This window comes from Agelaius tricolor, unplaced genomic scaffold, assembly GCF_023055355.1.
Source record: "Agelaius tricolor isolate 1412-34295 unplaced genomic scaffold, bAgeTri1.0.p SCAF_8, whole genome shotgun sequence".
Taxonomy (NCBI): Eukaryota; Metazoa; Chordata; class Aves; order Passeriformes; family Icteridae; genus Agelaius; species Agelaius tricolor.
Window position 1 is genome coordinate 2,430,463 of NW_027269268.1, and position 22,491 is coordinate 2,452,953.

General features: G+C 49.5%; 2 protein-coding genes across 12 annotated transcripts in view; one reads left to right on the forward strand and one right to left on the reverse strand.

The window, feature by feature from the left end:
- RUFY3 (RUN and FYVE domain containing 3) overlaps window positions 1–11,516 on the forward strand; it is a 31,959-nt gene extending 20,443 nt beyond the window's left edge. For 6 of the 10 annotated variants that reach the window (XM_071431251.1, XM_071431252.1, XM_071431254.1 and 3 more), the window contains 15 exons: window positions 404–505; window positions 612–735; window positions 938–999; window positions 1,084–1,149; window positions 1,253–1,322; window positions 2,238–2,330; window positions 2,781–2,861; window positions 3,268–3,435; window positions 4,159–4,256; window positions 6,835–6,954; window positions 8,022–8,124; window positions 8,797–8,873; window positions 10,002–10,029; window positions 10,290–10,364; window positions 10,667–11,516. In XM_071431251.1, the coding sequence (XP_071287352.1) occupies window positions 404–505; window positions 612–735; window positions 938–999; window positions 1,084–1,149; window positions 1,253–1,322; window positions 2,238–2,330; window positions 2,781–2,861; window positions 3,268–3,435; window positions 4,159–4,256; window positions 6,835–6,954; window positions 8,022–8,124; window positions 8,797–8,873; window positions 10,002–10,029; window positions 10,290–10,364; window positions 10,667–10,810 (1,411 nt within the window). In that variant the 3' untranslated portion in view covers window positions 10,811–11,516. Of the gene's footprint in view, window positions 1–403; window positions 506–611; window positions 736–937; window positions 1,000–1,083; window positions 1,150–1,252; window positions 1,323–2,237; window positions 2,331–2,780; window positions 2,862–3,267; window positions 3,436–4,158; window positions 4,257–4,599; window positions 6,648–6,834; window positions 6,955–8,021; window positions 8,125–8,796; window positions 8,874–10,001; window positions 10,030–10,289; window positions 10,408–10,666 lie in introns of those variants that run through there. The other 4 variants (XM_071431258.1, XM_071431261.1, XM_071431260.1 and 1 more) reach the window with 2 other exon arrangements.
- Window positions 11,517–12,593: 1,077 nt separating this feature from the next.
- Window positions 12,594–19,071, reverse strand: GRSF1 (G-rich RNA sequence binding factor 1). 2 transcript variants are annotated; one of them, XM_071431263.1, is made up of 10 exons: window positions 18,849–19,071; window positions 18,612–18,756; window positions 17,800–17,955; window positions 17,358–17,498; window positions 16,655–16,784; window positions 14,798–14,958; window positions 14,544–14,671; window positions 13,857–13,992; window positions 13,570–13,642; window positions 12,594–12,824 (listed from the first exon to the last, which is right to left on the reverse strand). In XM_071431263.1, the coding sequence occupies exons 1-9, from the start codon at window positions 19,035–19,037 to the stop codon at window positions 13,584–13,586; spliced, it is 1,245 nt and encodes a 414-aa protein (XP_071287364.1). In that variant the 5' UTR covers window positions 19,038–19,071; the 3' UTR covers window positions 12,594–12,824; window positions 13,570–13,583. The 2 variants fall into 2 exon arrangements, with proteins under 2 accessions (XP_071287364.1, XP_071287363.1); XM_071431262.1 differs by having other exon boundaries at window positions 13,565–13,642.
- Between the last annotated feature and the right edge of the window lie 3,420 nt (window positions 19,072–22,491).

The window sequence follows — 22,491 nt, forward strand, 5'->3', positions numbered from 1 at the left end:
GTTGGTGTTTCTGAGCTGCCTGGCCACATTCCCATCCAGCCCCACCCACCCCAAGGAGTGGTGTTGGGCAACTGTGCTGGTCTGTGCATGTTCCTGTCACTTAGGCAGAACTGGTTGTGGCTCAGAAGGTGATGAACTGAAGCAGCTGATCCGTCTGGCAGCATCCAGCAAGGATAAAGCCAGGGAAGTCTTTTTAGTATGGCAAGAAAAACATCGTGAGTTAAGAGACAGTGACAGTCTAATTGGTCTGCACCTATTTGTGCTTACATACCTTGTATTTCTCTGCACCAGTGCCAGCTCTTGTCTTGGAAGTGCAGAAACTTGAGGTAGGGTGGGGCTATGAGAGCTGTTGGTGACTGTGCCTTGCAGGGTGTCTGGAAGGGTTTATGTCTGGCCTTTGCAGGACACCTGTGGGCAGAGGAAGAGCTTGGCTTCGCCTGGCTCTGATGCAGAAGAAACTTTCAGAGTACATGAAAGCCTTGATTAACAGAAAGGATCTTCTCAGGTAAGTGCTGGACTCTTTCTCAGTTAGGTTCACTTGTGCTCTCCTGTAAGATCTGGATCATCTTTCCCATCTCACTGCTGTTTATCTCCTTCCCTACATCCCACAGTGAATTTTATGAGCCCAATGCACTGATGATGGAGGAGGAAGGTGCCATCATTGCTGGCCTCCTCGTAGGGCTGAATGTCATCGATGCCAACTTCTGCATGAAGGGAGAGGACCTGGACTCCCAGGTACTGGGTGTTCACTTAATGGGCTTGTTCTGCTCATTTAAAATGGAAAAATCATTAATTTTGCATAGCTTACTGATGTAATGAGCCCTTGCTGAAGTACAGCAGGTGCTGATGTTCTAACTCTGAACTTCCACACCTGGCAACAGTGCGTTGGTCTTAGAAACCAAGTATTTAATGCAAAATGCAAATTTTCCTTTTCCAGGTCGGTGTTATCGATTTCTCCATGTATTTGAAAGATGGGAACAGCACAAAAGGCAGTGAAGGGTAGGTGCACACACAGTTGTCTTGCTGCTTCCCTCTTGACAATGTGTGTTCAGGTGTTCCAGGCTGCCTGTTTCTTTTTTCCAGAGATGGTCAGATAACTGCTATTTTGGACCAGAAGAACTATGTTGAAGAGCTCAACAGACATCTAAGGTAACACATTTTTTCTTGGCTCTTTATTATCTTGTAGAACAAAAGACAAAACAGGATTTTTAAAAGTGAAGGAATTACTGTAGGTTTTTTTTCTCTTCAACAGTGCTACAGTAAACAACCTGCAGGCCAAGGTGGATGCCTTGGAGAAATCCAACACAAAGCTGACCGAGGAGGTAAGTGTCATGGAAAACCACCAGATGCTTTGGCCTTTGGGAATTAGGGATTAACCAGGGAGGAGGGATTCCTTTCAGATGTCTGGTGTACAGAATTAGGAGTGTTAAACAATGGAACTGGAATAGCTGACCTGCCAAGGAATTTCACTGGCTGTCACTACTGAGCACAAGCTGGAAAATAACTGTATGTTTATGTAAATTTGCAAAAAGTAAAGGAAAAAATGTCATTATAAGTGAGGTGTCCAGGCTGAGCATGAGAAACAGCGGGTACATGAGGCATAGGTGCAGTCTGTGTTTTAACATGGGTCTGCAGCTCATTACTGATGGCATAAATGTCATTAAATGTTTTGGGGTCAGTTCCCTGGCATATGGGTGGCAGGAGGTCTTATCTGGCACAATGAGTGCCTTTTGGTGTGGTACCAGGAGGTGAATTGCAGTGGTGCCTGCAGTGGTTTTGGGGTTTGGCTATGAAGCTGCCAAGGGAAGTTGCAGCATGTGCAGAGCAGGCTATGGTGACAGTGCCTGCCTGTGTCACACATCACAGCCCTGTGTATTGGGCCTGAGCTCTGCCAAGGACTCACACTCCCATCCAGGAGTTGTGTTTGGGTTTGTCACAGGACAGCATGGCTGATCCCTTGGAATGTCTCTGAGCTGCTCCTGTGTGCGAGTTACAAAGCCAGAAGGGGTTTCTGAAGTTCCTTTTGCCTTTGACCAAACACTTACATTAATCTGTTGCTCTGCAGTGCTGTCATCCCTGGGAATTCCTCTGGGCCAGGTGTCCCGTCCCTAAGGATGCTGTGTGCTGCTCATCCTCCTTGGTTTCCAGCCAAATCTTCCTCATCTGCTGGGGTCAGGAGAGAAAAAAAACAAGTCAAGTATGTTTTTGGTGCATTAACTGTTGTGTTCTGTTCCCAGCTTGCAGTTGCCAACAACAGGATCATTACACTGCAGGAAGAGATGGAGCGGGTTAAGGAGGAAAGCTCCTACATCCTGGAGTCCAGCCGGAAGGTTGGTGTTCGTTTGTGGCTGTGGGTGTGTGTTTGTGTGTGATTGCTGAGCCCTGGGGCAGGCCCAGCCTGAATGCCTGGTTTGGAACAGAGTTCATTTCCTTGCCTGTCTCAGACAAACGCCACAGGGGATTAGGGGAATGGCAGGTGGGCCCTGTGCAGAGGGAACAGATGGGCCCTGCCACAGGGAGTCCTGCCTGCCCATAGGGATGGAGCAGGGAGCGTGCGCGGAGCTGGGAGCTCCCACAGCTTACAGCGCACTGGGCAAGGTGTCAGGGGATGGGAGGGAGGGGGACTTATTGTGTGGGGGGACAGGCAAATCAGGAAATAAGAGTTGTGCTGGTTTGTCCTGAATTATTGCAGAATTCCAAGTTTTGGGGAAAAGCCAGTAATGAGGTCAAGTGAGGGCTGGCAGTACCCAATACCAAGTGAACTGTGTCTGTTACCTCAGGCCACCAAGGACAGAAGTGCTGACGGGCAGGCACTGACTGAGGCACGGAAGCAGCTCAAAGAGGAGACTCAGCTGCGCCTGGTGAGGACTGGGGGGCTCGGGGCTCACCCCACAGGGCTGCGGAGGGTCATGGCCCTGCTGAGCTCTTGTTCGATACATGCGTGGGGAGAAAAATGCCTGGCCTGAAGGTATTAAGGAAGTAATTTCTGCTTTGGGAAATAAAATCTTTCCTTAGACCCCCCTCCATCCTAAAGACAGGCCCATGCAGAATTCCCTGACTCTCTGCTAGCCATGCTGCACACCTGGCTGTGATACTGGACTGAAAACTGGGGAGTTATTCTCCTTAAGGCACGTGTCAGACGTGTGACTCTGAAGTTGTGGCAGCAGCACACTTTTGGGTAGGGACTGTGTGGTCAGAAGGGAAGGGTGGATACCCCTGGGTCATGAGGGCAGCTCCTGGAGATGCTGAGGACTCCTTGTGTTCCAGGATGTGGAGAAGGAGCTGGAGGCGCAGATCGGAATGCGGCAGGAGATGGAGCTGGCCATGAAGATGCTGGAGAAGGATGTCTGTGAAAAGCAGGATGCGCTAGTGGCACTCAGGCAGCAGCTGGACGATCTCAGGGCTCTAAAGCATGAACTGTCTTTCAAGCTGCAGGTAGGGAGCTAAGGAAATGCAGGGAATTCCAGATGGAAGTGAGAGCTGCTGTGCATTTATTCCTCCTGCCTGTTGGAGAGGTACTGGGTGTGAAAGGGTCACAGGCTGTGCAGTGCACTCCTATCTTACTGTGAGCATACGGGAACATGTGGAGGGTAAAGGTGAAGGCAGTTTGTTCTGAACAAAAATCCATCATGGTCCAGAAATTTGTGTGAGAGACAGGGAAAGCATCTTGGGTGGTTTTGTGGTGTGAATAGAGCCGTGGGAGCTTGTGTTCCAGCAGAGTCTGGTGTGCAGGGCCCCTGGTGTGACTCATGTGTGGTGACACAAGCAGACTCCAAACAGCAACACAATGCTCAGAATAGATCCCAAAATCAACTTGCCAGCAGGAAAGAGTTGCTTCTGCTCTCTTGGAGCCAATGGCTTTGTTCAAAGCAGCTGAATTATATTAAGATATTGGATATTGGCAAGCACGGCATCATGCATTTTCCATATGCAGGAAGCTTTATGGTTGGTGGCATTGCCCTGTTGCAGGGTCCAAATGGAGCCTGCACCTCTAAGGCAAGATATTTGTCCTTGCAATACTGACCTGGCATTTGCTTTTCCAGCACTTTTTACTGCCTCTTTACCTTTTGCCCTGTTGTTTTGTGTGCCAAATGATTTATGGGGGTTTATCTGGGATTTACTACTCCTTACACCAACCCCCACTGCTCCTTTTCCCAGAGTTCAGACATGGGAGTGAAACAGAAGAGTGAATTAAACAGCCGCTTGGAAGAAAAAACAAATCAGATGGCTGCCACCATCAAACAGCTGGAACAAAGGTAAGACAGGAAACTTGAGCCAGTATCCACTGGTATGTCCTTTACTGTAGTGTCCCATGGATCCAGAATGGGCCAGGGGAGAGTCCCAGTGCTCTGCTAGACAGAGCTGCTTGAGGGGAGCAGTGGGAGCAGCACCTCTGGGACCTGATTAATGAGCAGTGCATTGCACTCCATTGGGTGCTCTCATTTTAGGGTTTCTGTAGACAGGGTGATTTTCTTTAAAACAAGTTTATGTTTGAAAATGTTTCATGATACCTACTCAGCTAATTCATGTGTTCTTTTTCTCTTGCTGTTCTTATTTTTTCTGTTTTCTCATCATCCTCATTCTGACTTACTTATACAGTGAAAAGGATTTGGTGAAACAGGCAAAAACCTTAAATAGTGCAGCAAACAAACTGATCCAGAAGCATCATTAGACATTTTTATGTCTGGCCACCTCACAGCTCTGACATCAGAACTCATTTATGAGGAGAGAACTTGAGAATTGCTAAAAGCAACTGTTCAAATGTTAATTGTCACCCAAAGTTGATTTGGAATTTGCCGAGTTTTTAAAATCAGTGAGTTTTTCTGATGAGATGTAGTCAGGTATAAAGATCCCCAACCCTGCCATTTACCAGTACCAAGGAGCTGGCCTGGGAGCGCCCCAGGAGCAGCCGAGGTGGCCGTGCCCGGCCGCTGCCGTCGCCGCCTGTGGCAGCACGGGGCCGCGGCCAGCTCGGGACAGTCAGCTCCTTCTCTGTATTGCCCTTTTGTGAAGTAGACGAGAAATGCATCCCTGGAAGTTGTTGACAGTAGTTGTGTGCGTACCCCAAGCCATTCCCTGTTCTCTTCTGTTCCGTGGGTCCAGCCCCGAGTCCGAGCCGAGCAGGCGCAACGCTGGCCCAGCACCGGGAACACCGGCCCTCCCGTAACCAGCCTGCCTGGATTCTGCCTTAGGGACCTGGGGGGAGGGTGGGGACTTATCCTTATTCCTTTAAACTTCATGTGTCCAGAATTAGTAGCTATAGGTGTCTTAGAGTAACACGATAGAGTGCTAAGTTCAGTGGAAACCTCCTTCTCTTTGCATTGCTTCTACCTCTGCCAGGAATCTCTCCAGACAAACCCTGTGGTCCTTCCTGACCCAAGGAAGCGGAGGAGAGGTGTTTTGCGAGGTCTCTCCCCTTCCCCTAAGGGAAGTTACCAGTTTTATAAAAAATAATCTGATCTTTGTTTAAAGGAAGCAAAAACACATTAAAAAAGGAGAAGGAACCCAGTGTGCAGCAGTGGGGAGTGGAGATGGAAATTTGGTCCTTGCAGTTTACTTGTCCCAGTAGCTGGTGGCTGAAAAGAGTTGCCTTTTACACTTGTTGCATTTTTTTGTGAGTTTGCCTTGCTCAAAACAAATGGAATTTGCTAATGGAACAAGAGCTAAAGCTTAGAAATGCCTCTTAATACGAAAAATAATTGTCAGTTTAAAACGCAGGTGCAAAATCTGAAGTAACTGTAGCTTGAACTATTATAAACTAACATTCTCTGATCACTGAAGTCCTTGTGCTGGCCTCTGGCAGGCTTTAGGTTTGTAAGTGCTCCTCAAGGTATTTTCTCTTTTGGAAGGTTGGATTTGGGGAGTTTCTGTGTCGAATAAGGGATTTTTGCTGTGGTGAGATGCCTGTAGTGGTTCTTTGGCGCCAGTCCTCCCTTTGACCTGTGGGTCAGTGCTCCTTGAGGCTGTGGCTGGCAAATGTGACAAGCCCGGGAGGGAACACCTCCAAGTGTTTAAAAATTCCACGGGGCTCAGCCTGGACCCCATGGAAGTGAGCGTGGGCCACTGTGGGGCTTGTTCCCCAGGCTTCCAGCACAGCCCTGCTGGGAACTGCCCTGCCATGCCCAAGCTGCATGCTTGAACCTATAAAACTCACCCCTCAGTAACCTGCTACTAGAAACTCATCCTAACTCCCTGCAGCACAAGTAATCCTAAGGGAAAGGTGGAAGCTTTGATCAAGGAGTGGTTAGAGCGGGAAGCCCCTGCCCCTTGGCACAGTTCTGCTGTAGGAACAGGGTGTTGGATGGTGAGGTCTGTGCTGAAGTCAGACAGATTTAGGGATCTGGCTGCTTCTGATGTCAGGCCCCAAGTGGGAATGTGGTGATGTACTGATGCCTGGGGCTTGAGCCCAAGTGTCCATCCGTGGGAGAGACCAGGAACATGCACTAATTCTCAATAGAGTAGCTACAACCTATGTTCCAAGTTCCAGTTACCCGTGCAAAGGTGAAATGTAACATACATTAAACTCCAATTGGACTTAAAATTCTGTGTACTTGAGGTTTGCTTTGAATCTGGATAAAAGTGATGTTTTCTGTTTCTCATCTAATGGCTGTAAACTGTAGTGATAGAATAAAAACTATTGAAAATGAGAGCTTCTGCCTGGTTCACCTACATTTTGCTTTGCTTTGAACTTTTTTTCCTCCTTTCCATTGTTTTTACCATTCTCTTTTTTTGGCTTTACCTTTTCACTGGGTTTTTCATTTGTTGGTTAAACTCAGTCTTCCTCCCCACCATGGCTTTTGTTTTTTATCACAAGTTCATGTGGCTCAAATCCAGATTGCGACAGGCAGAGAAGGAGCGGCAGCAGGCCCTGCAGGACAACCGGCTCTTCAAGCAGGAGTTTGGGGACAAAATCAACAGCCTCCAGCTGGAAGTGGAAGAGCTCTCCAGGCAGCGGTGAAGAGACCCTTTTCCAACCTCTTTTCTGGGCTGGTAGTGCTGTGGCCAGGGAGAGACAGGGGGGATGGTGGCAGAGGGCAGCAGGGGATGGAGAAGGGAGTGAGGCAGATTGTGTGTTAGATGGCACAAGGTGTAACTCCAGGGAGGGAAGTCCTTGGTAACATCTCTGGAAGTGGTCGAGGCCAGGTTGGACAGGGCTTGGAGCAATCTGATGCAGTGGAAGGTGTCCCTGCCTGTGGCACAGTGTGGAACAAGATAGTCTGTAAGGTGCTTGGCAACTCAAACCTTCTGTGATTCTGTGATATTTGGGAAATCAAAGCTGACATTAACAATTTGCTGCTCCTGGGCAGGGATTGAGCAGCCAAGTCTCTGCCTGGAGCAAACACTGAAGGTGCTGGAGCAAGGACAGTCATTTTGGTTGTCTTATCTGACATACAGTACTTTAACATAGATTTTTCCCTGTTGGAACTGCTCTTAGTTTTGCTGGAACTCGAACAGAGACCTTGTCAAAAGCCATCACCTCTTCCCTGCACCCTCATCACTTGAGCAGTGACAGGGACACAGACAAATCTCTTTCCTTAAAAGAGAAGAGCATCTCCTTCAGCCTTAACCCATCTGTGGCTTTTTGCAAGGTCACTTGGATGAACTCTGGGAGCATTGCTGGATGCATGGAGGTTTTTGTCCCTTCTTCCCCTCCTGGCCCAGCTTTTTATTTCTTTTTTTCAAAAGCTGCTCTTTTTTTCAAAAACTGCTGACAAAGTGGCTTTGGTCAGCAATTGGTGTGAGGTCCTGAGTGTGCACGGGTGAGCTCAGGAGGACAATGGCAAATGGGTCTGGTTTTGCATCAGTTGGATGCTGAATGGTGCCAGAATTAGATGAAGGACTTGGAGATTTTTTCATCCTGACACATTATGGCTAAACACACTGCAAGGCAGCCTTGGGTTCCAAGAGGCAGTTTTAGCTCTTGAGTTAGGGGTGTGAACAAAGGGTCAAACAACTCATCAGTTGTCAATGCCAAGTGTCCCCAAACTGTCCTTTATTCACAATTCCACCTGGCATTCCAGGAGCCACCTAGAACTGGAGCTAAGGCGGGAAAGAGACAGATGGTCTCACAGTCACCAGCGCAGCCAAGAAAGCAAAAAAGGCCCAAAGAATTGGCTCAGACAGGTAATGTGACTTGGGTTTTGGCTTGGGTTTGAGGTACACTTTCCCTTGGCTCGTTTGCTTTTACTGAGCTTTCTCAGACAGTAAATGGTTGTTGCTCATGTGCCACAACCAGAGCAGCTTTGGGAAGATTTTTATACATTCTGGACAGGCAGTTTGAATTGCAGTGAGAACTATGCAGTAACAGAGATGGCTTCTGCAGTTCCTTGCTTCTCTCTGGTCTGCTTGAATGGTGCAGACCATTTTGTCTTTTTTGACCAGTATTGCACAATCTCAGTGAAGTGCTCTAGGTCTCATGGCTCAGCTGTGACCCAGTTGGGGAGAAGAAGAGGATTCTTTTCTTTGCTGGATGGGAAAGTTTGTCTCTGGTCAGCTTTTACAAAACTTCTTAAGCCCATGTTCGTTCTCAGCCTCTGCTCTGCAAATAAGAACTGGTGGCTGTGGCTCCTGGCAACAGGAGGTCGTGGGACTCCTGCCCACCTCTGAGAGGCACAGAGAGAGAAAGCCCTGAGAGCTGCTCCCAGGGGAAACTGGGACCCAGATACCCCTCTGTGCCAAGGAGGGGCAGAGCAGTATCCCAGAATAGCAGTGCCACTTCTCCCCTTGCAGTGTGGCAGGAGTGAAGCTGGAGTTCTCCTCTAGTGCAGCTGATGGGTGAGTGTTTCTTTTTGGCAGGATGGGAAGCTCCAAGTCCAGGAAGAAAATGCTAAACTGAAGCAGCCGCTGAGAGAGAACAGTGTCCTGCCACACAGGTGAGGAAGGAAACAAATCTCATCTCTGCCTCTCCTTTCCCAAGTCCTGCTTTCCCCTCTCCAATTTCTGTGCCAACAGGGAGTTGGGAATAGTCCAACTTCCCTTTTTAAGAAGGATTTGCAACTTCATGCCCTTGGTTGAGTTCTCTGCTGTTTTTCCATAGCTCTCCAAGGGAAGGAGCAGGTTCTGTTGTTTGCCATCAGTGCTTTCAGATGGGAAAAGCTTTCAGATGGGAAAAGAATTTACCTTTGAATTCTTTTCCATCTAAACCTGCTGTTTGCTAATTTTTCTGACTCAAGAATCCTTGGTAAGCTAAATGCAAGACCTTTGGAACTAATGACAAAGTATCTTTGGTGAGGGAAAGGAGAAGGGTGTTCAGACCTCCTAAAGAGAAGCTGTTGGATAAAGAACTTCAAGTGTGGTTTTAAGATGATAGCTGTGTAAAATTGTGGTTCAGGTCACTTGTTTTCAAACGGAATTATTACAGAGGATTCTTGCAGCAGGATTTGAGTATTTGGTTTTAGGAGATAAAAGGTGTTCTCAAAGCCCCTGGGCACAGCTCAGTGCTGAGGCTTTGGCTCGGGATGGAACAGTGCATTGGAAGTGCTCTGACTGTCAAGGCTCTGCTGTGCCCTCGAGGCACTACTGTCCATTGAGTTAATTAGTGAGTTAATCAATGAGTTAATCAGGAAAATATCCTCAGCAGTTCACATCTGCTTTGCCAGATATTAAAAACCTTCCAGGCCTGAGATGGTTTTTACCCATTTTACCTGGAGTGTTTAAGCAAGTGAGGGTCAGGTTGATGGTTTACAGGCCTTGTGGTGCTTTATTGCTGCATTTCACAGCAGGGGTAGGGATCAAACCTGCAGGCCTGTGTTTAAAGCCAAACTGTTGTGCTGTAGCACCTCAACAGTCTTTTCTGTGTTCATGATCTCTGTCTTCCTGCTCTCCTCAATGCATTTTGCAAATTTTTGTTCTGCTTTTGCCATTGAACCAGGAGTGCTACTCAAAAATCTGGGGAGGGTTTTAAAGATGGGATGAGGGAATTCCCTGATAGCACAGATGTTTTATTTAAAGGCTCTGGTGAGGGAAGGCCTGCTCCAAGTGATGCTGTTGTTCCCTTGTAGGTCACCCAGTGGCACACAGGAAGAGCAGGTGGGTGATTCTCCTTCTTGGTGGTTTTGCTCTTTTCCTGTAAATCAGCTGGACTAAAATCCTCTCCTTCTCCTCCATGCGCCTGGCAAAGCACAGCCAGACCCCCAGAGAGCCACTGGTATGCCTTGTGCTGTCTTGTCCACTGGGAATTTCTGCTGCTGCCAGCTTGTTCCCAATGTTTAGTTCCCCCCTTGCTGCTGCTGAGCTCTGCCACCGGAGCTGTGTAAAGCAGAATCTCTTGGTTTTGGCTTGGGCTGTAGGAGCAGCTGTCGGGGCCTGGACACGCCGAGATCTGCCAGCTCTGCCAGGAGGAGGCCAGCCGGAGCCAAAGAAAGGCAAGTCCTGGGCTTGACCTGCCATCTCCCACACCCAGTGACTGTGAGTTCCCTCTGCTTTTTGTTGTGGAATCAGATTCCTGCTGGTGAGGTGTTCTAAGAAATGAGCCCTTGCAGGCCCCTCTGCCCTTAACATAACTTTGTTAAATGCTGATGGGGTCATGGTTCCCTGTTCAGTGGTTTGGTTTTCCTCCCCTGTAGCAGCTTCTTCCCTTCTTTAGCTCAGTGTTTGCACTTCCCTGAGTTGATATGCCAAGACCTGGAGCTCTCCTTGACTGCTCTGTCCTTTTCCTGCATTCCAGAACATCTGCAAGAACTGTGGGGGCACCTTCTGTGAAGCCTGCTCAGTGTACGAGCTGCCCCTCCCGTCCAGCATCAACCCTGAGCGTGTCTGCAACCCCTGCCACCAGCGGCTCATCCAGCAGTATTCCAGCAGCCCCTTGTAGGGAACAGGTGGCACAGAGGTGACAAACAGTGGCTGTGCCTGATGGTGTTTCTGGAGCTGCTCAGGGGGAATGTGAAGACACTTGCCCATGTGCTTTGGAGGTCGGATGGGAAGCAGCTTCTTGGTGTTTAGAATCTCCTGTTACTAAAACAGCAGTCTGAGCCCTTCAGCCTGTGCTGTGGAGAATTCCATTGGGAATGTCACATGGGGCAGCCCCAAGGTGTACCTGAGCAGTCTCAGGACTCTGGGAGCCCCTGCCCAAACCAGAGCTGTTGTCTGCATGCAGAAGTCGGGAGTGTTCTCACCCTCACGTGTGTGGTGTGGGTGTGTGCTGCTGTTGAGCAACGACTCCCCAAAACCCAACAGGAGTGTGGGTATTCCTCACATCTGGCTGCACTTGAAATCCCATTTCCCCTTTCCTGTTTGCCCTGGACAGGCTGGCTCATCCTGGGAACCCTGGGTGATGAGCAGGGCAGGTGGGCCACCAGTGAACACATCCTCCCTGCATTTCCTTGGCTCAGGGCTCTGACCAGGGGCTTAAGTCTGCACAGGGACACCCCAAACCAAGCTGTGAATGTTCTGTTCCCCCTCTGGGCTTTAGGGGCTGGGCCCAATCCCCATCACACAGAGGTTTAGGGCCACTTGGATCCACCTCTCTGCCTTGCGCACATGGAAACATGGTTACAATAAACTTGGCATTTCACTTTCTGTTTCACCTGTTAGAAATTTTAATTGCACAAACAGTTCGGAGAGGTTTCGTGGTTTGTGCCACATCATTCTTTGTTACTTTGTTCCCTCAAGAGATTTTGCTAGTCCAAAAAGCAGTGGTGGCTTTCTGGTGTCACAGGAGTGTTTACTCCTTTTCCTACTGGCCCCTCCTGCAGTCTCTGAGACCACAGAATATCCTGTAGCTCACAGAAAAGACATGCATTGCAGTGACAAATGCACTGGGGTTTGGGCAGGTGTTGTTAGGGGGTAGTGGTTAATTCCTTACTAATGACTAATTCCTTAGTCATTAGATTGGCTGGAACTACATTAAAAAGCCTCTTGGAGCCAAGATACGGGACATGGTTGGTACTGCTTTCTACCAGCAATCATCTCTCCTCCATCCTTTTAGCACTTGGCATGTTCAGACACCCAACTTCTACTCTTCTGCCCCTCCTCTGCAGCTTCTGTCCCATTTCCTTGCTGATATCCCTTAAAGTATGGCAGGAGTTCTAAACAGTGCTGAAATAGCAAAAGCCTGGAATTCAAGTGAATTTCTGAGTTCTCAGAAGGGGTGAGACACAGGCAGTGAATGGAGAAAACACTGAATTTAGTGTCAATAATTTTGAGTACTTACTGTACACATCCAGCAGTGTGAACTCCTGCACCCAACCCCAGTGTGTCTCATCCCCAGAGGAGAAAATAAGACCCAGACAGAGCATTAAACTGGAAATGGAGGATTAAACTCCATGAAGCAGGGAGGTGGCTGACCCCCTCCAGCACTGGTGGCCGCCATAGGCCTGGCCTTTGGGAAGGTGGGAGCAGGACTGCTGGCTGCCAGCTCCCTCTGTGCTCAGGTATTCTGTGTGATGCCAGGGTGGGCTCACATCTGGACCTTGGGAATGGGGGGGGGACGACAGGTTTTCTGATGTTAATTTTGTTCCACACAAAAAAACCCCTTGATCATTCATATCCTGCCTCCTGAGTGGTCTTTCCATCCCATTCCTCTTGGGCTTGAGGTATTGAGAGGATTCAGAGCAACAGTGTGCACCTGTGTGAGGTCTTAGATCAGTCAGCTGTTAAATGGCAATCCTGGTGTTTTATTAATGCAGCCTGATGCACCTGGGGCCCTGGACTGCTCCACTCTGGAGCCCTGGCCATTCCTGCTGCAGCTGGTGCAGCTCCCCACACGTCACATTTATTACAAGCTCTTACATAAGGCTGATCTAATCTTAGCATGTCCTCCTCGCCGACTGGTGACACTTGGACCTGATCTTCACGCTCATATCCACGGAATGTGTTCGCCTGGCCTAAAAACAAGGGAGAGGAAAAATATAAATCATTCACTCTCTCAGTGTGCATGTTTTCCTTTTTTCTCCAATGCCCACTGCATTTTATTCCCACTTAATCCTCTATTAGAATTGAATAGAGCAGTTTGGCAATAGTAAAATACCCCAGACTCTAGGTAGGACATGCTCAGGTGGGGCTGCAGCACAGGCACACGGGATGGGGGTGTTTAATTCCCCCAGCACAAGCATCAACAGGAGGGAGCTGCCAAAGAAGCGTGGGATGCAGGAAAGAGGTCGGACTGCACATCCTGAACCTGCCCCAAGGGCTTGTCCTTGTCCTGGATGACAAACCCAGGATGGGTGGGCTGCCCTCCCTGCTGCAGGGACCAGGACCTGGGGAGCAGCAACCACCACCCCCCACTTTCTGAGGGGAATTCATGGAACAAGCTGTGCACCCTCTCTGATGGTCACATCAAACCCCACCCCATCCAAAAGACTAATTGCTATGAGGCCACATCTCTGGAAAATGTTTAGCCATGTTTCCTCTCTCTGCCAGGGAATATAACCCCAGCAGAGCTTTTCCTGCTGCAGGACTGGCACCTGTGGAATCTGGAGGTGCAGGCTGTGGGATCAGACTGGACACCTGCTGTCAGGCCAGGAGTGGTTCCCTTCAGCCCCTCTATGTTTTACCCTTTGGGTTGTGAGCCTGGGGCATGCATTGCTACAAAGAGAGCAGGAAGGACAGAGAGGGATGTGCTCACCAAACCTGTGCCGCTGTCACTAGCAGTTCTCCTGTCCCTTGGGATGTTTGTTCAGGAACAATTCAATGGCACTGCACTCTGGGCAAGGGAAGAGAGGTAGGCTGAGGTCAGACACTTGCATGTGTTACATTAGATTTTTTTTTCCTCTGCAAAGTCCACGGCACATCACAACTTGGAAAGCCACACTCAAGTGATCTCTGCACAGTGTACAACAGCAGCTGGACCAGCTGTGCCAAGCCCCCTGAGGTCTCAATCCCAGGACTGTAGGACCCCCTTTCTTTTTCTGACTTACCCATCTGTGACCCCTCCTTGGCCATCGCTGCGACTGCGTCCTCGTGGCTCTCAAAATGCACATCTGCCTCTCCTGTGGCATCTCCAAGGGAGTTATATTCCACCAAGATCCTTGTGGGCCTCAGCGGAGCAAAAAACTGAAAAGGAGAAAAGAGTTTGGTGAGAAAGAAACAACAATAACACACCCTGTTCCCCAGAAACTCAGTGCTTTTACTCCCAAAACCCACCAACCCATGGAGGGGGGTCTGAGCTCCTGAGCAACAAAAGGCTCTCTGATCCATCTGGGTGAAGCGCAGGCAGTCCCCAGCCAGCTGTCCCACCCCCTGTGAGCTCCTGGCATAGGAACTCCCACCAGGAACAAAAGTCCTCACACTGCACCCATGTTCTGTACACACCGGTGCAGCTCCGTGTACACTGTTAACATTTCTGTGCAGTCAGCTACTCTGAAATTTGCTTTAGATTCTCAAGGGCTCCTCAAGTCCAGTGACGGATATTGAGACATCCCAGCCAGCCTTAATTCTTTCTTATTCATGGAGAGGAGCAGATCTGTGCTGTGCCTGAGGCCAGAGCTGTTCAAAGCCACATGGCATTGAGGACCAACAGACACCAATTAATTAGGAGCCTGCAATCCCTGAGGGTTTTCACAGGTAATGACAGAGCCACACTCCATCCATAGCCTGTTACTCACATTTATTATATCCTGGGCACTAGCTTGGGAAGGAAAACCCCTCATGTGGACAAAATGCTGTGGTGGTGATGAGGCAATCTCAGACTCCAAAACGTTCCTGGAGCTTTCTGTTCCTTCCCTGCTCAGTTCTGTGGAAAGGAGGGAAAAAACCATTACTAGTGCCTGCAGTGCTGCCCTCCCTCATGTGATAGCCATGAGTATGTGGGATGACACAAAGGGGCCTCGAGGAGCACTCACAACAGGGAGGGACTCACTGATTTCTCCTTCGGCATGGGAGCCTGCAGTGTCTCTCCAGCCCCTGTCTTCAGAGATGGACTCATACTCTCTTCTGGCCCTGGAATAGGCTGTCAGCTGCCTGCTGTAGGGCATGTGCCTTTGCATCTGGTGCTTTCTGCTCACGTACACCTCTATGTACCTGCAGCCCAAAGGGAGAGAGCACATGGCACACCTGGCACTCAGGCCTTGGAGAAAGCACCTTCCAGCTGTGTCCTGCCTTGGCCCTGCTCAGGTACTGGGGGTGAGAGCCCTGCCAAGGCACTGAAGAATTAACTCATTTCACTGGCACAGTTCTCTTTGAGGCTGCTTTTCCCTCGCTACACTTCTGCAAACTGCACTGATTCCTACAAACCCCAAATCACCCTACCCAGCCCCAAAACAGGTCTCCGAACAGGTAGAGGCACAAGATGCACACAGTCACAGGAAACACTTCAGTGGAGCCCTTAAATTTTCTATATACCTATGAAATGGATGGGATTTCACCAGCAGTGTTAAATCAGGCAATTTCCAGATCCCTGAAGGAACAGTGTGATGAAAAGGAAATATGGACATCCAAGGGAGGGGGCCTTCCACCCTTCCTGAAGGGAGCAGCCAGAGTAAGGGAAGTAACCCTGGGTACAGGCTGACAGCTCAGCACCTCCGAGTCCCCACTCAGCATTGGGTGCTGCTGGAGGCCAGCTCTGGATAAAACCAGGAATAATGGATGGGAGCCAGGTGCCAGCAAATTTGAAAACCCCTCAATTTCTTGGCTAATCACATGGAAATGGAGGTGTGTGAGCCAGATGGATGAGTCAGGTCAGCTCTTGTTCTGACAGAAAAAAATTAACAGTAGATTTGGAATTAGGCTCTACTCAAGAAAAGGCAAGTCCTATTAAATCAATTAAGTAATTAATCAATCAAATTCTGCCTGTGGAGCAGCTGTTTGCTTTTAGTATGAGCGGGGAGATTGACAAACACAAAGAAATGCAGTCTGGAAACAGGAAGCAAGGAAATAAAAGGAAGTTGGTGTGCAGGGGGAGAGGTAAGGTTTGGAAAACTTTTAATATGTGGGGTACAGATAAAGTTTTATAGATTACTGAAGTCAGAAAACTCAGCAGGGAAATGCAGCCTTGGTTGTTTGGGTTTTCTTTTCTGAGTACAGCTAATTTAAAAGCTGTGTGGATGTGGTGCTTACAGACAGGGTTTGGGGCTGGGCAGGGCACTGTTTAGGTTAATAGCTGGACACAATGATCTTAAAGGCCTTTTTTAACCTAAATTATATTATGACTCTGGGAAAAGGTGGCCTTGTGCTTCTGTTTGAGAGGAAGGAGGTTCTTATGAGGCAAGTGTGTGGCACAGGGCTCAGGTGAATAAAATGGTGTAATTCCCAAGGGGATGTGGCCACCCAAGAGGTGGGAGATGGTGCAGTGCTGGCCAGCAGTCTCTGCTGGGAATGGACTCCAGGCAGGTGCTTCAAACAGACATTCTTTGAGAGGAAGCACAGGCTGTGCTGGGCAATGGGCTGAAGGGCAGGAGGGCAGCTGCCAAAACTGCCCAAAGCATGGAGGAACCTGCTGTAAATCTGGTAGGATCACGTGTCTGAAGGAGGCACAGGACACTGAGGCCTGGGCAGACTGTGTCTATCTAGTGTTCCCCTCTCTCTGGAGGCTGTCACCCCTTTTCATTGGGATGAGAATGCCTTCAGGAATACCTGAAAATCTGGAGACTTTCTAGGAGGCCCCCCTGAATCACACTGTGAGTGTGAGATGAGCTGTTTCACCCAGCAGGAAGCTCCAAGTCCCACAGGTGCCTCACAACACATTCTCCTGGCCCCTGAAGTCCAGGGAAGCACGTACCTGCTTCCCATATATTCCCTGTGCCGCAGCAGGGCCTTAGCTGCCATTTCCGGAGTGGCAAACTGCACAAAAGCTTCTCCTGTTCTTCTGTCTCCCCGGTAAATGAAAGCAATGTCTGTGATTTTCAGACCTAGAGATGGCAGGGGAGAAAAAGGCATTGACTGTGGCAGAAATTTGTGCTATAGCTCAGAAAGCCTTTTTTTTTCCCTTCTGATTTTTCTGGTTTTTGACAAGCTAATTGGGCAGCTAAATAGTTCTGAAACAACTGCTCACGATGGCCTAAGTAGCTTTTTTAAACTCCATTTTTTATTGCTTTAAGGAAGTTTTAATTCCTTAATTAAAAAAGGAATCAATCTGAGGTTTCAAGTAAGTGAATCTAGCTTCTGGACAGCAAGTAGATACAGAGCACAAATGGTCTTGAAATTTTCTCTTATTATGGTAGTTTTTTTCCTTTATTCCTCCTGGCCCAAAATCAGAGTGCTGAAAGTACTGATCCTGGGCTAGACCTGCACAAGGTCAGAGGGGCAGGGAAACTCTGCAGGGTGCTCAGAAAGCCTGTGTGACTTCTGGGGAACAGCAACTCCTTGGGGTGTTTAAGGTGTTTGAGGCTGCACGTGTTTTGCCTTGTCCTGTGAGGAACAACAGCATCTACTTAAGGAAGTGAATGCCTGGTAAAGGAAGGGCATGGCCCAGGCTGAGTTACCTGAGAAGAAATCTGCAATGTCCTCCTCGGTGGAGGTGAAGGGGAGGCCTCGGAGCAGCACCACTCCGTCGCTCATGGCCTGCGACTCGTCGCGCAGGCTGCGCAGCAGGCCCTCCACGTCGCTGTCATGCACCTCAAACACTGCAAGGAATGCAGCCATGGAGGGTTGTCCCACAGGGCACTGCAAGGCAGCGCTCTGCAGGCATTCCCTCCCTCTCCTAAGGCAGCCTTCCCCCCGCAAAGCTCCATGCTGTTTCCTCCCCCAGCCCATGCTCCGTGCTCCTGCCCCTCTGCTTTCCCTGGCCAGCCCAGGACATTTTGGCCCAATGGTGGCTGATCCGCTGCTCTGCTCCCCTGCTGTGCCTCTGCACTACCCAAGGAGCTCTCATTCATTCCCTGGGGAATTTCACTGCAATGTTAACTCCCGCTGCTCCAAACCCACCTTTCACGTAGCGCGGGCCCATGTACCTCAGGTGCTTCTCCAGGGCTCTCTGCACGTCTGCTTTGGACTCCAGCTCGATCAAGGCATCCCCCCTGCGCCTCCCATCCCTGTTTAAGAGGAAGTGTATCCCGTTCTCACCGTTCCGAATTCTACAGCCTGCAAACCAAGGGACACACAGCACTGCATCAGACACGGGGATCTCTGTGCCCTGACTGCAGGGCTGGAGGCCTGTCCCCTCAGCACTGCAGAACAAAGGGCAGCACACCTGCATTTCTAACATGAAGTCTAACGTCACACTGACTTGCTTTAGTTTGGCAGGCTAGCAAGTAATTTAAAAACTTGCATCTGACCTCTGGGAGGATGCAGCACTGTCTGACAGTACGGAGGATCAGCCCCACAAAGGTATATAGAAGCTATGAATAAGAATCAGAAAACAACACTGCAGTTTGAACTAATTAGTAAAACTCTCCAGTTTCTTAAAAAGAGAGGAGTTTGGGCCAGCCATAATGGCCTGTAGGAGCATCACTTTGATTTGCATTGCCTTTGCTCTGGAGACACTGATTAAGAAGAGAAAGACGCGTGCAAATAAATTTAAGAGACCATAAGGATGAGATTCTAGTCAGTGTCCAGCAGTTTGGATGTTGATTATTATTCCCTTTATATGTGTCAGTTGTGAATAATTTTGCAGCAATAATAAAACCTCATCTTTCTCTGGCTAACGATCTCTATATTTTCCCTCTGTTAAGCAGGCATGAGCTAATGGGCTAATACCAGCATGCAGAACAGTTAGCCAGGAAAATAAACACCCATACTATCAAAGAAGGTAAGGACATCTTCCTCGGTGCACGAGAACGGGAATCCTTCTGCCCTGATGAGGTAGACAGTGTCGCTCTCCGCCTTGGGTGAGGCGGGCTTCTCCTCTGACAGGCGGCCTTCGTGGGACGGAGCATCCGTGACCTGGCGCGGACACACGAGAAGAACCCCGGGTGAGGGCGGGAGGCCGCGGTTTCCCGCAGGGGTCGGTGCCCGCCATTTTCCCGCGGCCGTACCTGGCTGTATGCGCGGAGGGCGGCGCGGAGCGGGGCTGGGGCCGAGAGCAGGGCTGGGGCCGAGAGCAGGGCCGGAGCCGGGCCGGGCCGGGGCCGGGGCCAGGGCAGGCGCAGCGCGGGCGGCAGCGCCGGGCCCCGGCCCAGCAGCAGCGCGCACAGAGCGCGGCGGGCAGCGGCGGCCACGGCCATGCCGGGTATCGCGGCTCCGCCCCTTCGACCTTCCCTCCTCCTTTCCTTCCTTCCTTCCTGCCCGGCAGGCGCTGCACAGAAAGCGCTTCCCGGGCACCGCCGGCTGCCCGCGGGGCTGGGGGGTGCCCGCCGCTCTGCCCAGCGCCCCGGTGCGGGCCGGGCGGGTGTCACCGCGGGCTTTTCCTGTCACAGAGCTTGGCTTAGAACGGCCTGGCTTGGAACGGAACTTAAAGATCATCCCGTTCCACCCCTGCCATGGGCAGAGACAAGTACCGCTAGACCAGGTTGCTCCAGGCCCCCCGTCCATCCTGGACATGAACACTTCCAGGGATCCGGCAGCCAGAGTTTATCTGGGCAACCTGTGCCAGGGCCTCACAGGCATGAATTTCTTCCCAATATCCCATCTAACTTTCTCTTCTGTCAGTGGGAATTCCCCCTTGTGCTGTCACTCCAGGCCCTTGTAAGCAGCGTCCATCTTTCTTGCAGGCTCCCTTCAGGCACTGGAAGGCCGCCATTAGGTCACAGCAGCTTTTTCAGGCTGGAAACATCCTAATTTCCCCAGCTTTTCCTCTCAGCAGAGGTGCTCCCTCCCTCTACTAACCTTGGTGGCCCCCTCTGGACTTGTGCCAACTGGTCAAGGTCCTGTCAGTGCTGAGGACCCCAGGGCTGGATGCAGCATTCCAGGTGGGGTCTCACCTGAGCAGGGCAGAGGGGAGGAATCCCCTCCTCCCCTGCTGCCCACGCTGTGGGGATGAGCCCAAGGCAGAGATGGATTCTCTCAATAAAAAAGTTTTAGGTTGGGCTTCATCGTGGACAAGCCTTTTACACCCCTTCCCAGGAGACTGATTTTCCAGGAGAGATGATTTTCTGCCGCTCACTCCCATCCCTGCTTGAAGGTCTCAACAGGCAGAACCTTCCAGGTGGTCTGGGAAGACAGTCCTGCTGTCATTGCTGCATCCAAGAGGGATAAGGGGGAAAGAACTGGCACTGGCTTCTAAGTGCACATGTGGGGAAGGTAGGTCGGCTGAACCCAGAAAAATTTTTTTTAGGATGAAGCAAAATGAGTAGGAAAAGGAAAGCTGGAATCCCAAACCCCAACGGTGGAGGAACCCAGGGAGGGAATGTGGAGGTTCAGATCCAGGGTATTCAGGCAGGCATCCAGAAGGAGGATGGGCCAGATCCAGCAGGACCCCAGCTGGATCAGGAAGACCATGAGAGCCAGGATGCTCCTCTCTTTTCCAGCACTCTGTAGCTGTAGCCTGGGGGTCACCAAGTAAGAGCTGCAATTTCAACTGCAGACCATCAAACCCAAAATACAATCTTGGGTTTTCCAGCACAAGTCTTTCATCTTGCTGTGTTGCCAACACACTCATTTATCAGAAGCCTTGAACATTTCTTATCACCAGTTTGAAAATGTGAACAAGCTACTCTATGTCACCCTCTTGTTGCTGGCTGATGCTTTTGTAAACTGTTCCTTGTGACAGCCTTTCATATGACAGACTCCAGCCCTGAGAACAGCACAGCCTCTTGACAGCAGCACTCTCAACCCTTCTGGGTTTTCAAGGTAAATCATGTTTTATGCACATTTTCAGAGGAATGTTGACCTTGGTGCCCAAGTGGTTCACATTCCAGTCTTTCATGGCTTACTTGCCAGGTTTCTCTTCAAAACCTTCTTTAAATAAGCAGGCAAATGTTATAGGAGAAAAAAGAAATTAAGATAACCATAGGAATTCATCTTGAGCACTTATCTCTATCTAGATTGGCTTTTGTGCTTTCAGTTTACCTGAATAAGCAGATCCCTGAATGTTAGGGGCATTCTCCTATGAGCCAAGCAGGCTGCAAGGAAAAATCTTTTGAAGGGATGCACATCTTGCACCCATTTTTCCTTTGATTTTCTTGCTTCCCAAGTACAGGAAGAAACACCCACTGCTGCTTGCTTGTCTGGCAGCTTGTCAGGTTTGTGAGAGTTACCTTTAGAGGGCACCATGTTGTTGGGCAACTGCTAGCACTGAGGTTTCCATGGAATCTCAGAGCTTCCCTAGTTACATGTTGGAACAGAGTCTCTGCACCTATGGAAGACTATAAAGGTCACCCTAGGACAAGAGAATTTGCATTTATTCACTCGACAGAGCTGCTGTGGAATGAAGTCGCCTTAGGAGAGGGAATCTGCCTCTGCAAAGCCAGCAAATCTCAGGAGATGCCTCCATACTGCTGTGGACCAAGAATGTATCTGCCTTGGAGAATTTATCTACCTGGCAGGATGCCTTTTTCTTAAAGAATGTTAAACCGGTTGTTGTTAAGAACAATCGATTCCAGCTATTCTTTAGTCTGATCAGACTGAAAATGATGATCAGAAAATCATCAGATGTGACGCTAAGACAAGTGCTTATACTGGGAAACATTCCTTATCCCTCTGTGTAATCTGCTGTCAAGAAAAATTGACCTTCTGTTCTCTTACAGTGTTTTCCGAAATTATTTATACACTGTGTTATTTTTAAAAACAAAACACTGTTTCCCTTTTTTTTGTATTCCCGATCCATGCTCAGTTTTGCGATCTTGTTTTTTACGCCGCTTTCAGTTGCAATGCTCTTTGTTTACCGAGCTGTGCTGAAAAGCCAAGAACTTCAGCCTAGGACCAAAGCACTTTGCCAGCCCAAGGGCCCTTGCAAAGGAATTCTTGAGGCTCTGCAGCGCTCTGGATAAAGGGAGATGACAGAGGCGAGGCCAGGGCCATGCCTCCCCCTTACGTAAGGCTGCAGCTCCCTGCCAGCCCCTGGGGCCGAGGAGAGCCCTTCATGTAACCCTCAGCCATCCCCAGCAGCCCAATATTCATGTGAGACATAAAGCCTGCACGTTACATAAGCGTCTCTCCTGGCCAAGTGTTTCCTACTGCAGCAACCGAGGTTTAATTTTAACTTGCCGCTTAAAAAATGAAACATTCTGTGGGCAGGAGGAAGTGTAGCGGTGGGAACAGAGGTTTTTTGTGTGACAGCAGGAATGTGCCAGAAAGATCAATGATGTATTTCTGTTCGATTTACGTGGCCACCTTAAGTCTGAGAGCATCTGTGACAAAGTGCTCCAAGACCCATTCAACGCTTTGGCTAATGCAGGCAAAAGGAGAATTGCAAACGTCATGAAATGCTTTTTAATTACACCACTGCTGCCCAGTAAAACACTGGCTTTTAAAGGTGTCCTAAAAACAATAGTGTAATTTTAATTTACTTAGAAATGCACTGACCGGGCATTTTGACTCTCTGTCTGAAGGACAGAGAGTGGAAAATGCAGTTTCAGCATTTAAAAATGTGAGGTGAGGGAAGCAGATGACTGTCAGTGTGGCCACCTAAGGCCTTACAGCTGAAACCCCTGATGTGCTGGATGGAAACTTAGTGTTGTGTGGGATTGTAGCCTGTTTTGATGTGCTGAATTTTCATGATAAATCTGAAAGTCATCAGAC